At 40.2% G+C, this 20,346-nt stretch overlaps 1 protein-coding gene across 20 annotated transcripts in view; it reads right to left on the reverse strand.

Annotated features, from left to right (window-relative positions):
* Positions 1-20,346, reverse strand: part of ctnnd2b (catenin (cadherin-associated protein), delta 2b) — a 164,865-nt gene that overhangs the window by 65,917 nt on the left and 78,602 nt on the right. For 7 of the 20 annotated variants that reach the window (XM_031288050.2, XM_031288042.2, XM_031288033.2 and 4 more), the window contains 6 exons: positions 16,187-16,221; positions 13,046-13,171; positions 4,977-5,128; positions 4,469-4,642; positions 2,351-2,496; positions 223-473 (listed from right to left, as the gene is read on the reverse strand). In XM_031288050.2, the coding sequence (XP_031143910.1) occupies positions 223-473; positions 2,351-2,496; positions 4,469-4,642; positions 4,977-5,128; positions 13,046-13,171; positions 16,187-16,221 (884 nt within the window). The remainder of the gene's footprint in view (positions 1-222; positions 474-2,350; positions 2,497-4,468; positions 4,643-4,976; positions 5,129-13,045; positions 13,172-16,186; positions 16,222-20,346) is intronic. The other 13 variants (XM_036004766.1, XM_036004764.1, XM_036004765.1 and 10 more) reach the window with 3 other exon arrangements.

Consider the following 20,346-nt stretch of genomic DNA (forward strand, 5'->3'; position numbering starts at 1 on the left):
TTTTGGGCAGTTTAGGCCTTTATTTTGTTCTAGTGTAAGTGTAATTGTATCGACTGATGATTTATCCACACATTGTTAACATTTAAATACAATGACTAGAATGAACCATCTGCATATATTTCAGATAAATTTAAAATGGGACAATTCCCAAAAATGGATACATGACAAAATGCATTTCACTCCTCCACAAATAAAAAAAAGTAATAATAAATGTGTCTTGACCTCTACCTGCCAGGCTACCAGGCCTTTGCAGGGTTGCGTTGGCGTACAGCTCGTGGGAAATCTTGTAACCGTCTGCTCCGATGTGATGCAGCATACGCTTGGTGGGCGACAGGGTGGCGTAGCTACCCACCACTGAGCTCAGCTGGTGGATGGGCGACGAGGTGTGGTTTCCCCCTGGGGAGGCTGCCATAGGAAGGGGGGAGGAGGAGCCAGCGGCTCCAGATGCTACCATGTTGATGGGCGATGAGGTGCTGCAGGAGGAGGACATAGAACGGTTTAATTTGGTATTTTTGTCACTTTATAATTGTTGTGTCAGGAATGAACATTTCCCACAATAAGATGATGTAAAACTAAGTCCCATTACAGACTAAGACCATAATAGACATGGGAATTAAGGAATTAGTTTACTAGTTGTGGGCAGTACTATTCAGGCTGTGCCCGTATAATGTCTTCTGTAGCTCTGGAGGAGCTTTGTCAAGCTTCAGAAAATAAAATGGTTTGGGCTTGAAGACTAAAACAGAAAGCCTGCATTAAAAACTGGGGGTGTGGCATCTGAAAGACATGGGTGTTTACTATGAAGGGAGGCACTAATGAAAATATTCTATTGAGTTGCATTATGGGAAATATAGGATACAGCGTTTTTGGATCTTGACCAATCTTAGGGAGTAAAATATACGATATCTCTGTCTCTGCTGCTTTGATTTCGACCATCCTTCTTGTATGTTCCCTTACTTTATCAAAGTGCAATATTAATTGCATTATGTTGTACACATCCCCCCAAATTCTGCCTGACAAACAATGCTTGCTATTGCTTGGAAATGTTGGTATCTCCATGAGAATTTAAAATAAAGTTCTGTGGGTTTGAACAACATTTGGCTGCAGAGCATGAGCTTGTAATGACTGGCCCACCAGCAATCTGCTTATTCAACACTGTATGTCGTCTGCAATGTAATGTAAAGATTGTGCTTCAGGAGTTTCATCAAAGATGTATTTGTTGTATGTTGCACACTGAACCCCCATTCAATGCATAGAACTCTGTAGACCACTACGTGTAATGCCTTTAATTGTCTGTGGTAGAGTAAAACTTTAAGCAGACCAGTTGCAGAAAAGACTATTTTAGAAAAATGTCCAAGTTGACACCCAGAAATGTGTGAGCCCAATGCATTCAGTCAAAATCCAAGGCACTAGCAAAGTGTAGGACTGAAATCTATACAGAGACTAGACTTGTGTTCTAGCTTTATTCGTTTAACCACATTTATACTAGCCTAGAAATCTAGATGCACCCTAGCGGCAGCAAATGTAATTTGCAGCCAGGGTCAGTATAGCTTGCGAGCTGGATAAACCAAACTCTGGCCGGGCCAATCACATTGTGTATAGAGTCGGTGGGCGGGCTTATGGCTGCTGCTGCTGGTGAACAGCAGTCTTTCGAATAGGTTTTTGGCCGTGACTCTGGAAGACTTGGAGTTAAGCTTTTCTTTGAAAAAAGAACAAAGAACGGCACTGAAGTCATTCTTAAAAAAGGAAGATGTGTTCGGAGTTTTGCCGACTGGATCCGGCAAAAGTTTAATCTATCAACTAGCTCTGCTACCTTCTTCGTTGCTCTGCTTGGTTGTAGCGCTATCCTATTGCATGCAGAGAGAATTTGAAAAACGACCGTTTATCCCGCCCCTCGGACTGAGCCCTGTCAATGGTGAGTTCCCAGACCCAACATCTTGATGTGGGTCTGGCTTGTCAGGCTACATTTATACTATATTCAGGCGAACATTTGCAGTAAATCTGTTGTACTGCTTGTTGCAGCACTACTTACATTGGTTTCAGCCCATTTTCATTCCAAGGCAGGCTGAGGCATGATAAAGTACGATGTAAAACTACGTAAGTATTAGCACTAGTCTAGAGTCTAACATGACTAATACATTTACAAGCAGGGCGTTTTTATTGTGATACAGACTACATCCTGTAGTGTTATTAAAGCCAGAAATCTTAGCACCAGTTGAAGTAATTGTTGGGTCATTGTTATTGATCAGCAGATAAATTCCTTTGTGCTTTGGGACCAGTAAAAGTCTTGCGTAATGTGCTCCGAACAATAAGCCCTTATTAAATCAACTGGTCAGACTGAAGTTGAACCAACCTGTAGGACTTGGCAAGTCGGCTGGGTGACTGTTTGGGTGAGGACACCCTCTGTAGCGTGGCGTAGCTGGGCATGTCAGAGGAGGCTGATCCCAGGCGCTGCAGCTTGGTAGGAGATCCCACCGCCTGCAGAGGGGAGCTCACACGCTGTAATAGAGGAGTTGTACTTCATCAAAGAGGAATGTCACTCACTTTAAATCTTCATCTACTCTTCTTGTTCATATCATTATTTTCAGAAAGATGAACAACTCTCCCTGGAGCAGAGACTCTAATCTGTGGTAACATCCTGATGAAGGGGCTTGGAGTTATCAGACCAAACAAAGAGGGACAACTCTGAACTTTAATAACCAAATCCGACTGCGGGCAATGGGCTGTCAGATGAAGTTCCCTCAGAATTTCAAACATGCTACATTTTGCTACAACGGGGGAAATACGCTGGAAAAATATCTGTAAGCTCTTGGAGTTATAGAGCTAAAGGTGCCATTTTAAACACTTCATTAATTTAGATGAGTGGCGTGCTGAAATGACGATGCTGAGGATGCATTGGAACAGTGCCATTAAATACATTTTAATGAATTCAAAGACATGATTAACACGGTGTTCATAAAATCTCCAAAAACAGAATTGAATAAAGGTTTGGTGCATTGTGGCTGTACTGCTGACTGGCCTTACAAGAGAAACTGCCTGCAGATATCATAAACCCATTCTACTAATTGCAAGAAAGATGCAGAATAAGCAGTTTCTTCACTTGCTACCACGAAAGCAGTAATGTTGCTTAGATGAAGAGCCGGCACAGTTTGGCTGCCATAGCAGTAAACACTGAGGTACCATGTGTTTGTAGTAGTACAAAGCACTCATCTGCCACAAATGTAACTAATACTTTAGTGGTGAAGTAGTCAAGACAAAAATGTGTGAGATGCGAGTTCACTCGATTAGATCAGTAAACAATTATCTTACAGTAGTGGTTTACAGATTTTTTACATCTGCTAGCAAAGCACAAAAGAGGTAGCCATAACTGCTATGCTGCATTTGTGTGTTGTTTGAATTTTTCTGTAGCCTGGGACTTGCATGTACTGTAAGATAATCACGGATTTACATGAATTTCCTTTTAAGCCTGGGAGAAAAACTTTTACCAAAAAGGTTTACATATTTTACACATTTGTAAGCTGTGGAAATGATAAGAATTCATGGGGGTTCTCTTGTAGTTTACTTAAAAGAAATACACGACCAAGACTTTATTAAATGGTCACTGCATTTGGAACGTGGCTGTGAAAATGTAGCGTCCTTATTTGCAGAGGATGGCAACTGAAGATTTACACTTGACTGGTCCCACCAGCTTCTGTTTTCTCTGTTGTGGCATTTTGATCTTGTACATGATTTCATTCATTTAAGGGTTATTGAAGGTGAATAAAGCAAGCTCTTTCTAGCTCACAGTTAGCAAGCTTGTTAGCTAAGTTCCTTACTAGACAAGTTCACACAGTTTATTCAAGAAACATATTTGTACCATTGTCTAATCTAAAAAACATCAACCACCAAAGTTGTTTCAAATGCTGGTGTAACCTAACCTTCACAATGGATTCTAATGCTGATCCGGACTGTAAAAAAAAATCTAAATGTATCAAACTACTTCTGCAGCAAGACCCACTTCTTGGGCTTTATTCAACAGTATGTTCCAATAAAAAATACACTATTTCCTCTACTCCTTTGTAGCTCTGAATCTCTGCTGGAAGTAGCTTTTTTAGCAATTTATTGGCGTTCGGCATACTGAGCACATGGATCAAAAGCAGAGAAGTGCTTTATTTTGCAGGAGACGTTTGAGAGTTTTTTTTGGATGTTTTGATGCTTTTTTTCCATGATATTGTACCTGTTATGAATCCAAGCTGACTATTACTGCGAGGGAGTACAAACTTTAAAGAGCAACCTTTCAAGCCTACAGGGGTGAGTTTCTGATATTAAGGAGATTCATGTATAAGGAATGATACAATCAATAAAACATGCCCATAGTACGTAAATCTAAAACTCCTTGATTCCACTAATAGTCTGTTACTGAGAGGAAAAAAACATCTGTTAGACGACAACAGAAGCATCACGGTAATCTCTTCTGGGATTTTTACTGTACCTGTGCAGGCAAAGTGGCACAGGAGTAATACATGGGTGGTCCAGTAGGTGCAGATCCGATGTCAGTGGGCATGTGGAAGGCGCTGCCATGTGCCTGCTGGGCATATATGTCTCTCTGGGACTGGGAGGGAGAGTCAGTTCCCACTAAGTGGGCAGCTGCACGACTCGATGTCACCTAGAGAGGACAGAGTGTGGATAAAGATGAGAGAGGGGAAGACAAGAAGGGGTCAGGCAGCAAGTGTGGAGAAGGAGAGAAAGATGGATGTACATGGAGAAAGATGGGGGGGCGGAAAAGAAGAGGAGAAACAGGAGGTTGGGGGTGAGAAAGATTGAGGCAGGAGAGGCATGAAGTAGAGCAGAAATGTGAATAAAGAGAGGGAGGATAGAAAAGCAGAGGGGTGGAAATGAAGGAGGGACGTTGACACATTTAAAATGGAGAAAAAACATTCAAGGGAAAAGGAGCTTTCTGATTAGTTGTATTAAAAAAAAGAGAAATGGTAGGTGTGCACCTGGTTGTAGCTGTGAACAGCCCCTCCAACATGCCCGCTGCGGCCCGTGATCGATTCCCCAAGTGCCAGCCCTTGGTTACTATGGTAACCAGCTGCTGCATAGGCATCCTGGTGGTTGAGCTGCAAAGCGCTTTGGGACAGAAGTCCTTGTCCTGTTGGGAAAAACAGGAAAGGACGAGAAGCATTAAGAAAGTATTAAAGGGCAATGAACAAAAGCGTGGGGGCGCGGGTGGGGGGGGGGGGACCACCTTAAGAAGTGGTTTTACTTCTGTCGAGGTGCTTTTATGTAACTGTTTTCGGGCGAGTTTTACTACTGTAACAGTCCGTCTTTGTGTAAAGATTTATTCTGTTCGTGGCCTTGAAGGCGTTTTGTAACCCAGTTTACATCCCACATGTTATACAATGTATTTTTCTTTTTTATGGGAAAAGAATGAATGTTTATACAACAAATATTACTGCCTAGGTTTGCAACAGCCCCTGAAATGAAAACAAGAAAGAGAAGACTAAAAGCTGGAATAGAATAAGATAGAATGCCTTCTCCTCTCTTTCGAGACACCCATTTGCTTTTTATCCACCGTGTTATTGCGGCCTCTTTCTACTCTTTTCCTCTCATGCTCTGTGACCCTTAAATCTCATTCTGTTCCTGACCTCCATTTAAAACACACTCTGTCTCTTTGTTTTTCAATCTCTCTGCCTCTATCACTTCCTTATTGTTCTCTATTACCCGTCTTTCTCTTTCTCTACTCCATATATTTCTCTGTATAATTCAGCAGGAGGAGCAGAGAGTGACATCAATATGTTAGAATGAGGCCAATACACAAAGTCACTCATCGATGTACTGAAATAATCATTTCTCTGTTAAGAGCGTAATTTGTGCCTTTATACGTGATTATAACGGTTAGTTAAAGGCATAGTTTGAACTTAAAAAATGTCAAACTTTTACCTTTAAACAATCCATGTACAGTATCTTTGGAGAACTGGTGCAGGTGTATTTCCAGTTCTTTGAGTAGAGCTGCTACCGATCCCTTACGTCACACCAGTATTTTTGACAATAAAATGTCAGAATGAGAAAAATTAATTATTTTCAATGGAAGCACTGTATTGAGTTATTTGCTTGGAAAGGCAAAGTGATCAGCACAAAGCTTTCATAGACAAAGACTTCATCTTTCTTTTGTGACAGTGCTGACCTTTGAGGGAACAGAGAACCGGAGGGTCACAATTAGAGAAAGCCAACATACTTGCTGTGTCTAAATGTCAGATTTTATTTAGTCTATATCCTCAATGTTCCACTTCCGGGATTGCTCCACTGCCGCCGGAAAATCCGCCGGATTTCACTAATTTAGGCCAGATATCCGTTGCCTTGGGCTTCCTTTGTGTTGGCATTTTAAACTCCGGTGGATTTATGAGGACTATGGTTAACCTCTTCTCAGATCTCTGCAGGGTAAATCCAGACAGCTAACTAGACTATCTGTCCAATCTGAGCGGACGGAGCACACCGAACAGACTCGAGTCACTGACCTCGCCAGACTGTCCAACGGCCGATAATCGGGTTGGTGTGTCAGGGCCATTAGTCCTATGTCACCTGCTTAGGGACTGCAGATGAAAAGTAGTTATTTTTACTAATTCTGGCATATTTACATGGTGTTTTTGTACAACAATGTTCATAAATATGCATGGTCCCTATCAAATAAACCAATACAAATACATATATATAAAGTCCCTGGCTCATTACACATCTTCTACACTTTGTAATGTCATCTGTCAGCTGTAGTAAAAATTTAAGTGTGAGAATCACTGATACACTGCTGTGTAACACCTCTCAGTGGAGCTGTTTTCCATTACCACAACTCTTTTACTCTGCTACTTTCACATTTAGGCTTTCATCCAAAATCTACCAAAGATAAGTCGGCCAGAATCCAGCTGGCCAATCCTACAGCGAGCTACCATTGAGCTAGCAGCTGGTCAGCCATCAAATTAGTCAGTTGGTCAATGGTAACGTTTCAGTTTATAAATCACTTTGCACTTTCTAATCACATTTCTTATTTGCCTCAGGAGTCTTAGAGGCCTCAGAGGCGACGTACGGAAGAGGATGTAATTTATTTTCTATGGGGGTCAGTTTGAAATAATGTATGTAATAATAGAGTCTGACGGATATACCCATATAGCAAAAGCATATTGGGATCAAATGCATTACTCATTTCACACGCAGCCTCATTCATGTTTATGAAGCACTTGCAGTCTGGTGATTTGCACATGGATCATTTAATTTGTTGTACAAACAGACTGTGACACATAACACAAACAGGCTAAATGTAAGTGAGCACACATGCATGAAACATAATGACAGAGCATTTATAGCATGTTTTGTAGACTGTAAAGCGTGAGTTTGCCAGGATGGCCCAATAAGTTTGAAGTGAAATTTATTGAATCATTTGAGGACAGGAGCCAAATCTCTCTCATTCCTCTTATTGAAATCCTGAGACATGTTTGATGCACCCTTGATTAATTCACTTTTGGGGATGATAGCAATGATGTGCCTCATCAACGACTTTAATGACAGAAATAAAACCCATTTTTACCCAAAATGTTCCTGCAAACATGATGTCTCCGGGAAGCAGTTTTCTGCAGTAACACATGAATGTACTCCAGCCGCTTTTACAACTGCTATATCTGTCTGCCTTTCTGTCAAACAACTCACTGCACTGGAGAATAACCTTACTGCATTATATCAGCTCTAAATAGACCTATACATTCCTAGCGCTTAGTATTTGTACTCTCAAAGGAGTTCTTGAGCTGTCCTCCGTCAACAGTGGCTGTCCCTTTAATCTCCCCTGATGTCACTTTTTTGCCAGCAGCCTAAGAAACAAAGCAAGAACAGCGCATGACACAAGCAGACACTTTCCTTGTTTGTGATGATTAAACAAGAGAGACTGAGAAATCATAGCTTGCCAGCGGTCAATATCAGCTGCATGGGAGAGATAAAGTCAGCAGCTAACGGCAAATGGAGTCACTGTGGATAAGCGCATCGGAAAAATAAAGCTTGACTAAAGTGAAAAGTCACTTAAAAGTAAAGCAAATGGCTCCTTTAGGCAGTGCAGCTGGTGATTGTGCATTATTAAAATGTGGTATTAAGCTAAGAGTGCTGAGTGAGTTTACTAGGTCAAGGCCTCCGTGTCCAATATAGGATTGTCTTGGGTGAGTACACACATACATGCACACATGGGCTTACAAAAACCCAATGCAATGGAAGAATTTGTACTCTTGTTTTTTCTCGCTTGTTTTAGATGGATTCACACACTCTCGCACACATGCACACAAACCCAGATGTGTGTGCAAAGCCAGGGGATATTTTCCACATTCTTTGTTTGCCACTTTAGGCGTGTTTCATGTGGGTAGTGGAGCCTTTAGGGAAGTGAAGGGCCTCATAAATACATTATCACTCAGATGGCAGAAACACTGAAGGCTCCGCTGAATCCATCTGAGGTGAGAGAGTAAGGGGATGAGTGTAAGGGGATGAGTGTGGATGTGTGTGTGTGTGTGTGTGTGTGTGTGTGTGTGTGTGTGTGTGTGTGTGTGTGTGTGTGTGTGTGTGTGTGTGTGTGTGTGTGTACATTAGGAAGAGGTAGGGGTGTATTAGTGTATTAGAAAGAAAGAAACAGAGTGCTATAAGAGGGTCTCTGCCTATGTATTTAATATCGTTTTAGAGTAGAGTGAACACACACACACACACACACACACACACACACACACGTGTATGTATCTCATTGTATGTGCTTCCTTTCATGCGTTTAGCTGTGTTAATGTCCATATTCTTTGTGCCTTTTCTTCTTTTTTTTCCACAATGAAACTACCAATACAATACCAACTGACCATTCAGCAGATTTACCACCGAAATTATTTTTAGAAACAATAGGTCCTTGATTTCAGACAGAGGTAGACAAATGCAATTCTTCCAAATTCTTTATATTTAAGGGGCACACATGCGGAAACAAAGGAATATCCCAATTCCTCTTGTACTTAAAGTTATAGTGCGTAGTTTCTGTCTCCCCCATAAGGAATTCTAAGTAATGACAACAACCCTGTCAGTGCATCCACATGATACAAGCCTTCCGTGATCGCGCACCGCCTCCACCCCTCCTCCACGCTGTTGCTAGTATGCAAGGAGGACACGGAGGATTAAAAAAACATGATGGACTCTTCAGAAGAGGTAATCATCTTCACTCGAGCTTCTGCGTGGGAAAGTCACCAGACGACACAATCTTCTGAACATAGCCATACTGAGAAATACAGAGAGAGTTGTGTGGAACTGATAGTCTTAATTAGCTTTGTATCAACTCATTTGGTAATGGCTTGAATGTAACGGGCGTTCATTAATATTAAAAAGTTACACACTAAAGCTTTAAAACACAAACACAAACAATGATGTTTCTTTCAGGATAATCCCTATGCTCCTTTATTTTCAAACTTAATTTTTCTAAACCCTTGTGTTGTCTTCCCATCGACTATGAACATGTTCTCCTCCCGGGTTGAAATTGAAAATTGATTGAAAATTGAACGTTTTGTCACTTAAATGCAACACTAACACAAAGTTGTTACCACAAGTTCTACACCTATTCTTGGAATTTATGGTCAACAAACCTCATTCATAGGTAAAAACAGTAAAAAAGAAGCAGAAATTATAAATGATTTTGACTCATAGTTAAGATCAGAAGATGTTGAGTGGATAATCACAGACTGGTTCCTGTCAAAGTTTAATCAGAATATTGTTTTGAAACCATTAAAAGATTTTTTTTTAAATGCTATAAAATGTAACAAAACACCCAAAATTTAATGAAAGTCATGATTGATTTTACCTGAAGAATTTATGGAACCATCCATGTTATTTTTGGGCAATTTGGTTGAAAGAAACCCATATTTCTGTATTAAAAAACTTTGAAAACGGGTCAAATTTGACCTGAGGAAAACACAAGGGTTAACTGTAACCAACTTGATCTCACAGAAATATGTGAAATGACCATGACCTGGCGCCAGCATGTAATCTGTTAAAATGATGTGCCGGCACCATAAAAAAACATTTGGTTTAGGCAACAAAACTACTTGGTTAGGTTTAAGAATAGATCATGCTTTGGTACATTACGTACGTAAGTTTAGTATGTTCAGTAGGCTAAGTTACGTCATTTTTTATTTTTTTATGTCAACGTTTACTTTTAGTTTCACACGGTACACAAACAGCAATCTCCTGGGTGAAAGTTCCGTGCCTGACCCACCCGTAACAACCTCCTCTCTAGTAGACTTTCAGACAGGGCTGTGTTAAACCAGAGAATACATGTATTCACCACGACAAAGAATAATAATTGACTTTCCAATTGCATTGTTTTCATGGTGCCAGCACGTAATGATAACACATTATGTGCCACCACCACGTAATGCAGTGTTAAGAGGTCATGGTCATCACAAATCGGGCTGCCTGTAACTTCACAAACTAATGTAGTTAGTTAATCACATGCTCCTTGGCCTTGAACGTAACATGTTGTTACTACTGCAGTAAGGTAGTAAGGGTATAGTTGACATGCTAACAACTGCAGTTGGTTAATCCATTCCTATCACTTTTGCTCTTGTGTTTTTTGATTTTGAAATGGCTTAATGCACACCATATGCCTAGTTATGGTTGCTAAGCTGTAATTGGTCGATCAATGTTTGGTGAAGGGATTTAACAAAGCGACATTATTTTGGTAATTTTGCCTATCTCTCTTTTTTGCCAATGTGTTCATTTCTTGCTTATTTGTCTCTCGCCGTCTGTCTCTTGTTTGCACGTTTGTTCTTGTGTCTGACTAGTCAGGTGGTCAGTTACATAACTGTTATTTAAACATCAGAATATCAAACAAAATTACTATTCCTAGTTTTGCATGCGTGTGTGTGTGTGTGTGTGTGTGTGTGTGCTTAGTAATGATGTGCATAAACATTCTATGCACGTAGGCCTCTGTACACGTTTTCTTCATGCCTGATGATGATTCATGCCTCATATGCATGCCTGTCTATGTGTGCACATTTATGGCTTTATGTGCCTGTGCTGTATACTTGCATGTGTATGTGCGTACATGTATGTGTGTGTGCATCCCCTCTCTGCACTGTGAACAGCAGGCCAGCTGACACCTCAGCGAGGATGGATTAGCATATCAAACTACTGGCATGACTCTGCATGTCTCCTGACAGCTACCTCTCTCCCATGGGGTCGCCTATACAAGAGACATGGGTATCATCCCTGGGACCTAATGAAAAAAGATGAGTGGTGGAGAGAGGCACAGGGAGCTGTGCAGGATCTCACTGAGAGCTCCTATAAACACTGATTTTCACTTTGAAATTAAAACACCAATACAGCACCTGTGAAACGATCTTAACATAGCCTGTAACCAACCTGATCTCACAGAAATGCATGAAATGACCATGACCTCTTAACAATTTGGTTTAGGCAGCAACACTACTTGATTAGATTTAGGAATAGAGCAGGGTTTGGGTTAAAATAAGTACATTATGTACGTACGTTTAGTACGTTATGTGACACAAGTTAAGTACGTTGCGTATTTTTTTATTTTCTTATGTAAGTTAGACAATCTATCTAGAGAGACCATTTTGTCTAATAACTATTTTGTCTTTCAGCTTATTGTTTTGTGTATATATATATACACATATACACCCAGGCTGCTGTGCCACACTACACCCCGTAACGCCCTGCTGTGCCCTACTATGACATGAACTACTATGACTACCATTGTGATCACTGCTTCACTATCTTTATTATGACTATTATTGCCACCATTCACCACTCCCCCAACTGGTGCCGTCAGACACCGCCTACCAAGAGTCTGGGTCTGTCCGAGGTTTCTTCCTAACAAAAAAAGGGAGTTTTTCCTTGCCACTGTCGCAATAGCTACTGCTAATGCTTGCTCTTGAGGCAACCACTGTAATAGTTGGGGCTTCGTAAAGTACAGAGTTTGGTCTAGACCTACTCTATCTGTAAAGTGTCTCGAGATATCTCTTGTTATGATTTGATACTATAAATAAAATTGAATTGAATTGAATTGAATTGTTTTGGTTTTAGGGCCCTCAACTGTACTGTTGTGGTTCACTCCCAATGTCTGGCAGCCAGAACCTGGAAAAAAATCTTGTGGAGCACAGAAAAAGAGGATTTATTTAAAGATTTAAAGTGTGTTTGTTACAAACTTAAGTAGTTAGCATTAGCATACTTATTCATCATGTGTGAACAGACAAAGAAAAGGTGTGTAACCCACAGAAAATGATATTTCATCAATAGAAAATCCAAGGAAAGGTGGAATTCAAACTGGACACACAAATGGTTTAGATTTTGTGGACCACCACTCTTATCCACTATATGCTACTTGAAATTATGTCATATTGTCAAGTGCACTTTCGGTGCAAATGTGATGAAATCTAATGAAAGACAAGCTCTTGTTCAGCCTTTGGGTAGAACATGCTAATTAGAGCAAGTGCTTGAGGCTTGATTAAATCTAAAAAGGGATTTAATAGTGTTCTTTTTAGTATTCATTCAAGGAAGGACTGAACACACTATTTTCAACGCCACATTGCTCACTAGTGTTAGATATACAGGCTGGCTTTGTGAGCAGCATTTTCTTGGTGAATTCACACACATTCAATAGGTTAATCAGCCAAAAACCTGCAGACTCCAGCTCTGCAGAATATCCATCCCCGCTGGTCTTTGATTGCATTTCACCGATTCTCTTCTAAGCTATCCTTCTCGGCTGTCTCAGTAAAGAAAACTACCAGGAGATATGTTTTTTTCATTCTCCTTTAAAGAAAACCTTCCTTTTTTTTTATAAAGATCATTTTTTGGGGTTTTTTTTCCATTTATTTGATAGTGACAGTGGATAGATGGGAAAGGTTGGGGATGACACACAGCAAAGGGCCACAGGTCAGATTCGAACCCCGGCCGCTGTAAAGGTCTCAGCCTACATGGGGCGCACGCTCTTACTGGGTGAGCTAGAGGTCACCCCAAAGAAAGATAACCGTCTTAATAATAACATTGGCCTTACTGTCTCCTGTAGAAGTGTCCTGTGAGTCCAAGATGCCTGATTCCTGGAGCGATCGGATGCAAGAGTCCACCAGCTCCAGGCCTGTCGTCAGCTCCTCCTCTATGTCCTTCTGTCCATCTACATGGGCTAAATCAAAATAGGAAGAAAAAAAAAAAAACATGAGTTGAAAATAAGACACAGCTTATTCTGCCACTTCCAGATTGTGCCTCTATACTTCTACACTGCGGCATATGACTTAAACCACACTCATGGCTGGATTAACCCAATAGGTGATCCAGCAAAAATGGGTGTTTGTGGTTACACAAATCTATTTGAGAATATGTGCCTTGTAAATGCTATTTCAATTGAAATGATAAAGATCTTAACCATTTGAACCTAAATGACACAATTCTTCCCAAAACACATAATAAAAAGTCATAATAACTCAGTCAAATGGGAACACACATTATGCACATACTCTTGGAATCAGCATCTCCGATGCCCACCGGCGATAAACATCCTAAATCCATTCAGAAATCATAGAAAGTCACTATAGTGTCATAATCATCATGTTTGGATATGTTTTCAGTATCAAAGAATCAAGTGATTCCTCTTTGTGCATCGATGGTCACGGTGCACATGAGAACTGCTCGCAACTAATGCAGTGTGACATTTCATAGTGCAGACTCACCAAAATAACATTTAGGCAAAATAATTATGGCTTACTGTGCTTATGGCTTACTAAAAAAAGATAAATACCAATATTAACAATTTATACTGGTTTATTATTATTTTTTTCAAATTTATTTAATTTTGTTATACTACAAAAAAATTGTTGACATTGTTAAACAGAACTAAGGCCCAGAATTTCCAATCAACATGGTTATTAAAACCTTGGAACGCTGAGACTTTTAGACCGATATTTTGTTTTGAAAATCTGTGGACATGCAGGCAAACAATCCAAATAATGTCAAGTTGCTTATAACTTTTAAAAGAAGAGGGGGGAAAACTGTCCCAGAACATGGATAGCACCACTGACATACTGGCATTTCTATGTAGCCTAACTTATTTTGATAATAACAATATATGGCATGCTAGCTAAGGCTTGGGGTGACAGTGCCGTAAGTATGCAAATAGAAAGTGGAAAACAGCCAAAGGTTCAAAGAGTTAAAAACTATATTTTTACACAGGTAATAATCCACGGCTTACAGTAAGGCTCTGATGACTTGAGTTGTGAATTTGTAGCACATATTCTCAAACAAATCTGAACTTAGTCAAGTCACCACTAGTCTATATCCTTGACATTCCACTTCCAGGATTGCTCCGGTGCTGCAGGAAATTCCGCCGGATGCATGTATTTTCCATTTCCTTCCGCTTTCTTTGTGTTGGAATTTTAAATTTGGTGGATTTATGAGGATTTTTTACTGCTCCTCAGATCTCTGCAGGGTAACTTGAGACAGCTAGCCAGACTATCTGTCCAATCTGAGTTTTCTCTCGCACAACTATTTTGCAGCGGCTCTGTGCGGAGCTTAGTGTTGCCCATGACGATTCTGATTGGTTTAAAGAAATGCCAATAAACCAGAGTACGTTTTTCTCCCATCCCCGAATACTATGTGGAGTAGCCAGACCCTCCTTCAGAGCACTTTGGAGGAGGGTCTGGCAAAACGAGACCAAGTCACCACAAACTGACGCACTAAACGCAGTAAACCTAGGGTTTTAGAGTCTCCACACAGTCCGTACAGGTAATCCAGCCATGGCCACACTGATAACCACACACCCATGCTTTTGCTTATCCTTCCACATCTCACCCATCAAAATACAATTCATTCATTCTCATTGAGCTGCTGATTAGCAACTAAAGAAGTAGCCTCACTCATGTCTCATCGCAGAGTAATGTGGAAGGATAAACCTTTGGGTCAAGGGTAAAAACCTAACTGATAATCCAGCAAAAAATCTTGTGGGATCTAGGTCTATGAGGCGCCGTCCTGTACTTAGATACCAGGCTTTGTCTGTCAGAGCGAGGCTGATAACATGCCCAGTGTCTTCAAGTTAGAGAGGGCTGCCAAAGAGGATAAAACTTACAAATGAGTCTAAGGAGCAACATTAATCTCTTATGGAGAGAGAGAGAGAGAGAGAGAGAGAGAGAGAGAAAGAAAGAGAGAGATGGTAATAGTAGAGGCCTTTTGAGTGGATTTAGAAGGCTGATTTCATTGACTTCGACTGACGCAATTGCAGGCTGATGATGTTGATGCTGTCGGTGAAAGATTTCCTGTGCTGTCTGCAGCATTAAGCTGGATTTACTCTCACCCTCAAACACACACAAGCCAAAACTCATTTTTAAACCTGCTTGATCCAGAAGTTTTTACCAAAGGTTTTTAATGATTTGGGAGTGATGACGAGATCAAAAGGTCTGATTGGAGCGAGGGAGGGTTTTTCCTTTTTTCGCGAGTAAATGTAGTCTCTCTGAGGCCGAGTGGTGGGGCTTCAGTGCAACAGATGGACAGCGAAAGCCTTCAGCACTGTATCAAACATTTTGACCATGAACCTTCAGTCACCACTTTGTTGGCAGAGGTCACCAACCCTGTCCTCACACAATCAATCTACTCTCAACACACTTTACATCTCAACATGACTAACAAAGAGGTAGGGAGAGACCTAAGTGGCATGCATGGGTGGTGTTTTTAACTAAAAACCTGTCAAAAAAGTTGTCAAGCCCAGGGAGGTGTCTTCATTTGGCTTTTTAAATCATTTTAAAAGGACTCACAATCATTGATCCTTCTTTTCTCCTTTATGGAAAACGCTTCCCATCTGGCTCTCCAAATAGGTTAAACTAAATACTGAGAATAATTTGCAAATACTGTTTGACCTTTACTCAGCTGTCAGAGGGGGAGAGGTTTGAGAGACAGGAGTTTTTTTTGTTAGAACAAGCATTTTTTCCATTACTTTCAGTGCAGAGAGTGAGTTTGACTGAGTATTTTAACTGCTGCAGCCACCATTGTTTTCTTGTACAGGATTACATCAATATATCGTTAGTGCATGATGGGGGATTTTTCTTTTTTAACAATGGCTACCAATATAATAAAGCACAGTCAGAGATGTGCAATGCTGGAATGCAAACAATAGAGTACCAGACAAAATGTACAATTTGAAAGGAAATATTACCTTGGTTGTTCCAGCGGAATTTCTCTTCTGCTGAGCTGCATGAGACAAACAACAGAAAGCAAACAGGGTTAGAAATATAAAAAAATACATTTTACAATAACTTTTGTTGGTGCACTTGCAGGGCAATTTTACACTGTACCAGCATTTCCATTAGCCTCACATGCTAGAAACCTTCTCCTTTTCCAATCAAAATCTGCTTTACAGTGTTATAATAACAGGAATACAGTGGAAAACACTAGTTTTGGAGAGTTTTATATCACTGTATATCATCTGGTGAAAACCTTATATTTTGGTTTGCAGTTTTTTCTTGTCTAACCGTCAGCTGAAGGTTTGGGAAAATTGTTTGGTATAGTGACCTTTATCAAAACCAGTAAGATACACTCCAAAATATATTGTTGTCATAATACAATAGTGTTATGCAATCTACCGCCTCATTTAAGTGCACATAACTCATTCATTAGTTCAACAAAAATCATGACACATAGTTAACACCCATACTCTTTTTGCTATACAGGTTCTGAGTCACAAAACTCCCCTTTAAAATGGTGCCGTTTAATTTAACCTTGCTTAGGGCAATCATTACATACTACAACTCATTCTTAATTTTCAGTTGATTCTCGTAAATTTGGCATTAAAGGCAATAAATCTGTCAGACGCTGCCCACCAAGATCCTGGGTCTGTCCGAGGTTTCTCCCTAAAAGGAAGTGTTCCTCACCACTCAAGGTTTCTCCCTAAAAGGAAGTTTTTCCTCGCCGCTGTCGCACTAAATGCTTGCTCTTGGGGAAATTACTGGAATTGTTGGGTCTTTGTAAATTATAGAGTGTGGTTTAGACCTACTCTATCTGTAAAGTGTCTTGAGATAACTCTTGTTATGATTTGATACTATGAATAAAATTGAAATGAATTGAATTGAATAAATCCCAGGTACTTAAACTAATGATAATTTGGATAATGTTATCGTTCACCACTTGTTTCTTGCTTTCCATATGCCCGTGCCCCCCAGAATTGATCAGACCTCCTCCACCCCAATACCCCGTCCTTGGACACGGGTCTGCTCACCAACCTGCAGACATTCGGGGATAGAGCCTTAAGTGTGGCAGCAGCCCACCCTTTGGAACTCTCTCCTGGCAGAAATTCATAATGCTGTATCTATAGACACCTTCAAAAACCCTCATGAAAACCCTCCTGTTCACCAAGGCCCATGGACTCAGTTAATCCTCTTAGCCCCGGCCAACATTGCTAACACTATTTTGTGTGTGTGTTTGTTCTTCCTTCATATACGGTATGTAAAGTACCCTTTAGTCCCTTTGGAGCGCCATCGAAATTTAAGCTATTAATGCCTTGCCTTTCTACCTCGAACCCGTAGTCGGCAGCCAACTGCAACGATGGCAGAGTCTGAAATAAATGCCAATAAACCATAGAAAAATGTTCTCCCATCCCAGAATGCTGCGTGGACTAGCCAGACCCTCCTTCGCAGCGCTGTGGAGGAAGGTCTGGCAATGCGAGACTAGCGGGCCTTTGACTGAAACACGCATAAAAAAATCATTGAGTTTCTAAATTACTTAAAGTGCCTTAACTGTCAATAACTGTCAACTGACAGTATAACATTTTTAGATTAAAGCACTCATTAACAAACTATACCAGATAATGCCAACTTTTTGGAAGTAAAATCGATTGTGCTACTGTGCATAATTATCTTCTTGGATTGCTGCCATTTGCTGCAGTTTTACACTTTGATACACAACTTACTATGTTCCTAAGGTGGGAGATAACAGAGACATCTGATGATCTGTAATGACCGCTACAAAGCTGAGCGTAGCTTTTACAGTCATGCTCGCTCTCATTTAAGGACAGGAATATGAAGCAAGGAAACAGAATATGTCAAGTGTGTAGTAAGATATAAATCTATGCTGTGGAACAGAACATTTCGCAGCCAATATTTTTTATATTTAAGAGAAGGGGAAGAAAATGGCATCCTTCCAGTACAACCACGAGTTGTTCATTGTTAGTCAGGGTGTTTCCTCCAGTTGGAGATTCTCTGACATATGTTCAATAGTGTTTACCGCTATAGATCCACATCTTCCTGATTCTTTCAGCTGCAGGGATTGCACGGTTGTAAAAAACGTGTTACTAAAAATGCTAATAGCCAGTTAACCGTCAGTTAACCCTGTCAAGTCTTACTAATATGTTCAATATGAATCCATGTAAACAAGGTTTAATGCAGCCTTAAATGCTGGTATGGTACAATAAAAACCTGATGCTGTCTGCAGGTTAGATGGCCTATTATTATTATTATCTTGTACCAGGTTAATCATCACACGACCTCATCTAAAGAGTTAGATGAGAAAATTGATATAACTCTCATGTCTGTATGCTATATATGAAGCTAGAATCAGCAGGTGGTTAGCTTACTGTAGCTTAAAGACTGGAAGCAGAGGGACATGTTTTCATCATAAAATAATGTGTATATATATATTACAAAAAAAAAAATATATATATATATATATATATATATATAATTTATAAAAAAACATAACAAACATTTCTTCCTTTTTTCGAAATAATAAGCATTTTGGTATGAAATCCTCCATATCTGTAACCCAAAGCCTCTATAGCTAAACCTAGCGATGGATGCTATTCACTCCCCGCGGACACAGAACAGATGCTATTAAATCACCCCATTGATTACCTCCATTCTGTGTGTATGTGGTGTGTGACGGATTGCGAGGGGGAGCCAAGCGCAACATGTTAATGGGAACCCTCTATCAGCAAAGCAGACTCCTCATTCATCAGGCATTATTATACCAAACAATACACCCCCACGTACACACACACACACACACACACACACACACACAAGATATACAACACACACACACACACACACACACACACACACACACACACACACACACAAGCTATACAACACACACACAAGCTATTCAACAGCACACGTTTGCTACACAAAGGAGGCAAATGCAATACACAAAGCAAGGGAGCAGAGAGAGACTGAAACTGGGTGTCTTGAAGGATGGAGTGTGTGTATATCAGACACACACCTTGGATGGGGAAAGATGATGAGGATTATTATCACTAGTCTGGATTCAGACAGCAAGTACTGATGACAAAGGCTGAGTCAATGTTTTCTTAAAGGGCAGGACAAACTGGTCCTCGCACTCTTTTCCTACATTCGCTGTTGTCAAAATGTTGCCTCAGAACTCTTGAAAACGCTTGAGTAAAGGGGAATGTTTGTTATTTACCAATGCCCAGGACGTGATGTAGGTAAAACTAAATGCAAGCTGAGCGCTCACGTAGAAACCCCATTGGAAATTGTGAGGAAAGAGGCCAAGCGGTGTTATCATCAAGTGGTTACATCAACAGGGGCTGGAGCTGGAATATAAAACACTGCAGAGGGTTTTGGATTTCTCTCTGAGCTGGGGGGAAATATACGAATGTGCTTGCATTATTAGGGAGATCAAAACAGACCAGAACAGACTAGAGAAAACTACATAAGAATGGAGGAGAGGTGAGCAGAAGAGAATTGGGACATAACACAATATCTTGGATGAGAATAGCCTAAACTAGACTACGTTATAGCATAACTAGCTTCAAGCTAACAGTTGGATTGGATCATGAATCAGAATCAGAGTGTGTTCACTGGTTACAAAGAGACAACCGGATTTCTTATTTTCGCCATTCAGCTCTATAAGCTCAGCCTTTTGCTATATATCTATTAGTGCCAAAGCAATTAGTTGATTAATCATTTATGTAAAACATTAATCACCAACAGTTTTGACATTCAAATAATTGATTAAGTAATTTTTCAAGTAACAAGACTGAGAATCTACAGCCATGGTCTGTAAAGCTGTATTTGTCTTGTTTTGATGCTATGAGCTAAACGTCAGCATGCCTCACAATGACAATGCTGATGTTTAGCATGTATAATACCATGTTCACCATGTTAGTTTAGGGTGTCAGCATGTAAACATTTGAGAATTGGCATTAAAGACAAAGTATAGCTGATGCTGATGGGAATGTCATTACTTTTGCAAGTATTTGGTCATAAACCAAAGTATGGGATGAATTAAAATGTTGACCTCATAATGGTCTAGAGGAAAAGTCAAAGGATCACCAAAGTTATTCAAATTCATCATGACAGG

This window comes from Sander lucioperca, chromosome 9, assembly GCF_008315115.2.
Source record: "Sander lucioperca isolate FBNREF2018 chromosome 9, SLUC_FBN_1.2, whole genome shotgun sequence".
Taxonomy (NCBI): domain Eukaryota; kingdom Metazoa; phylum Chordata; class Actinopteri; order Perciformes; family Percidae; genus Sander; species Sander lucioperca.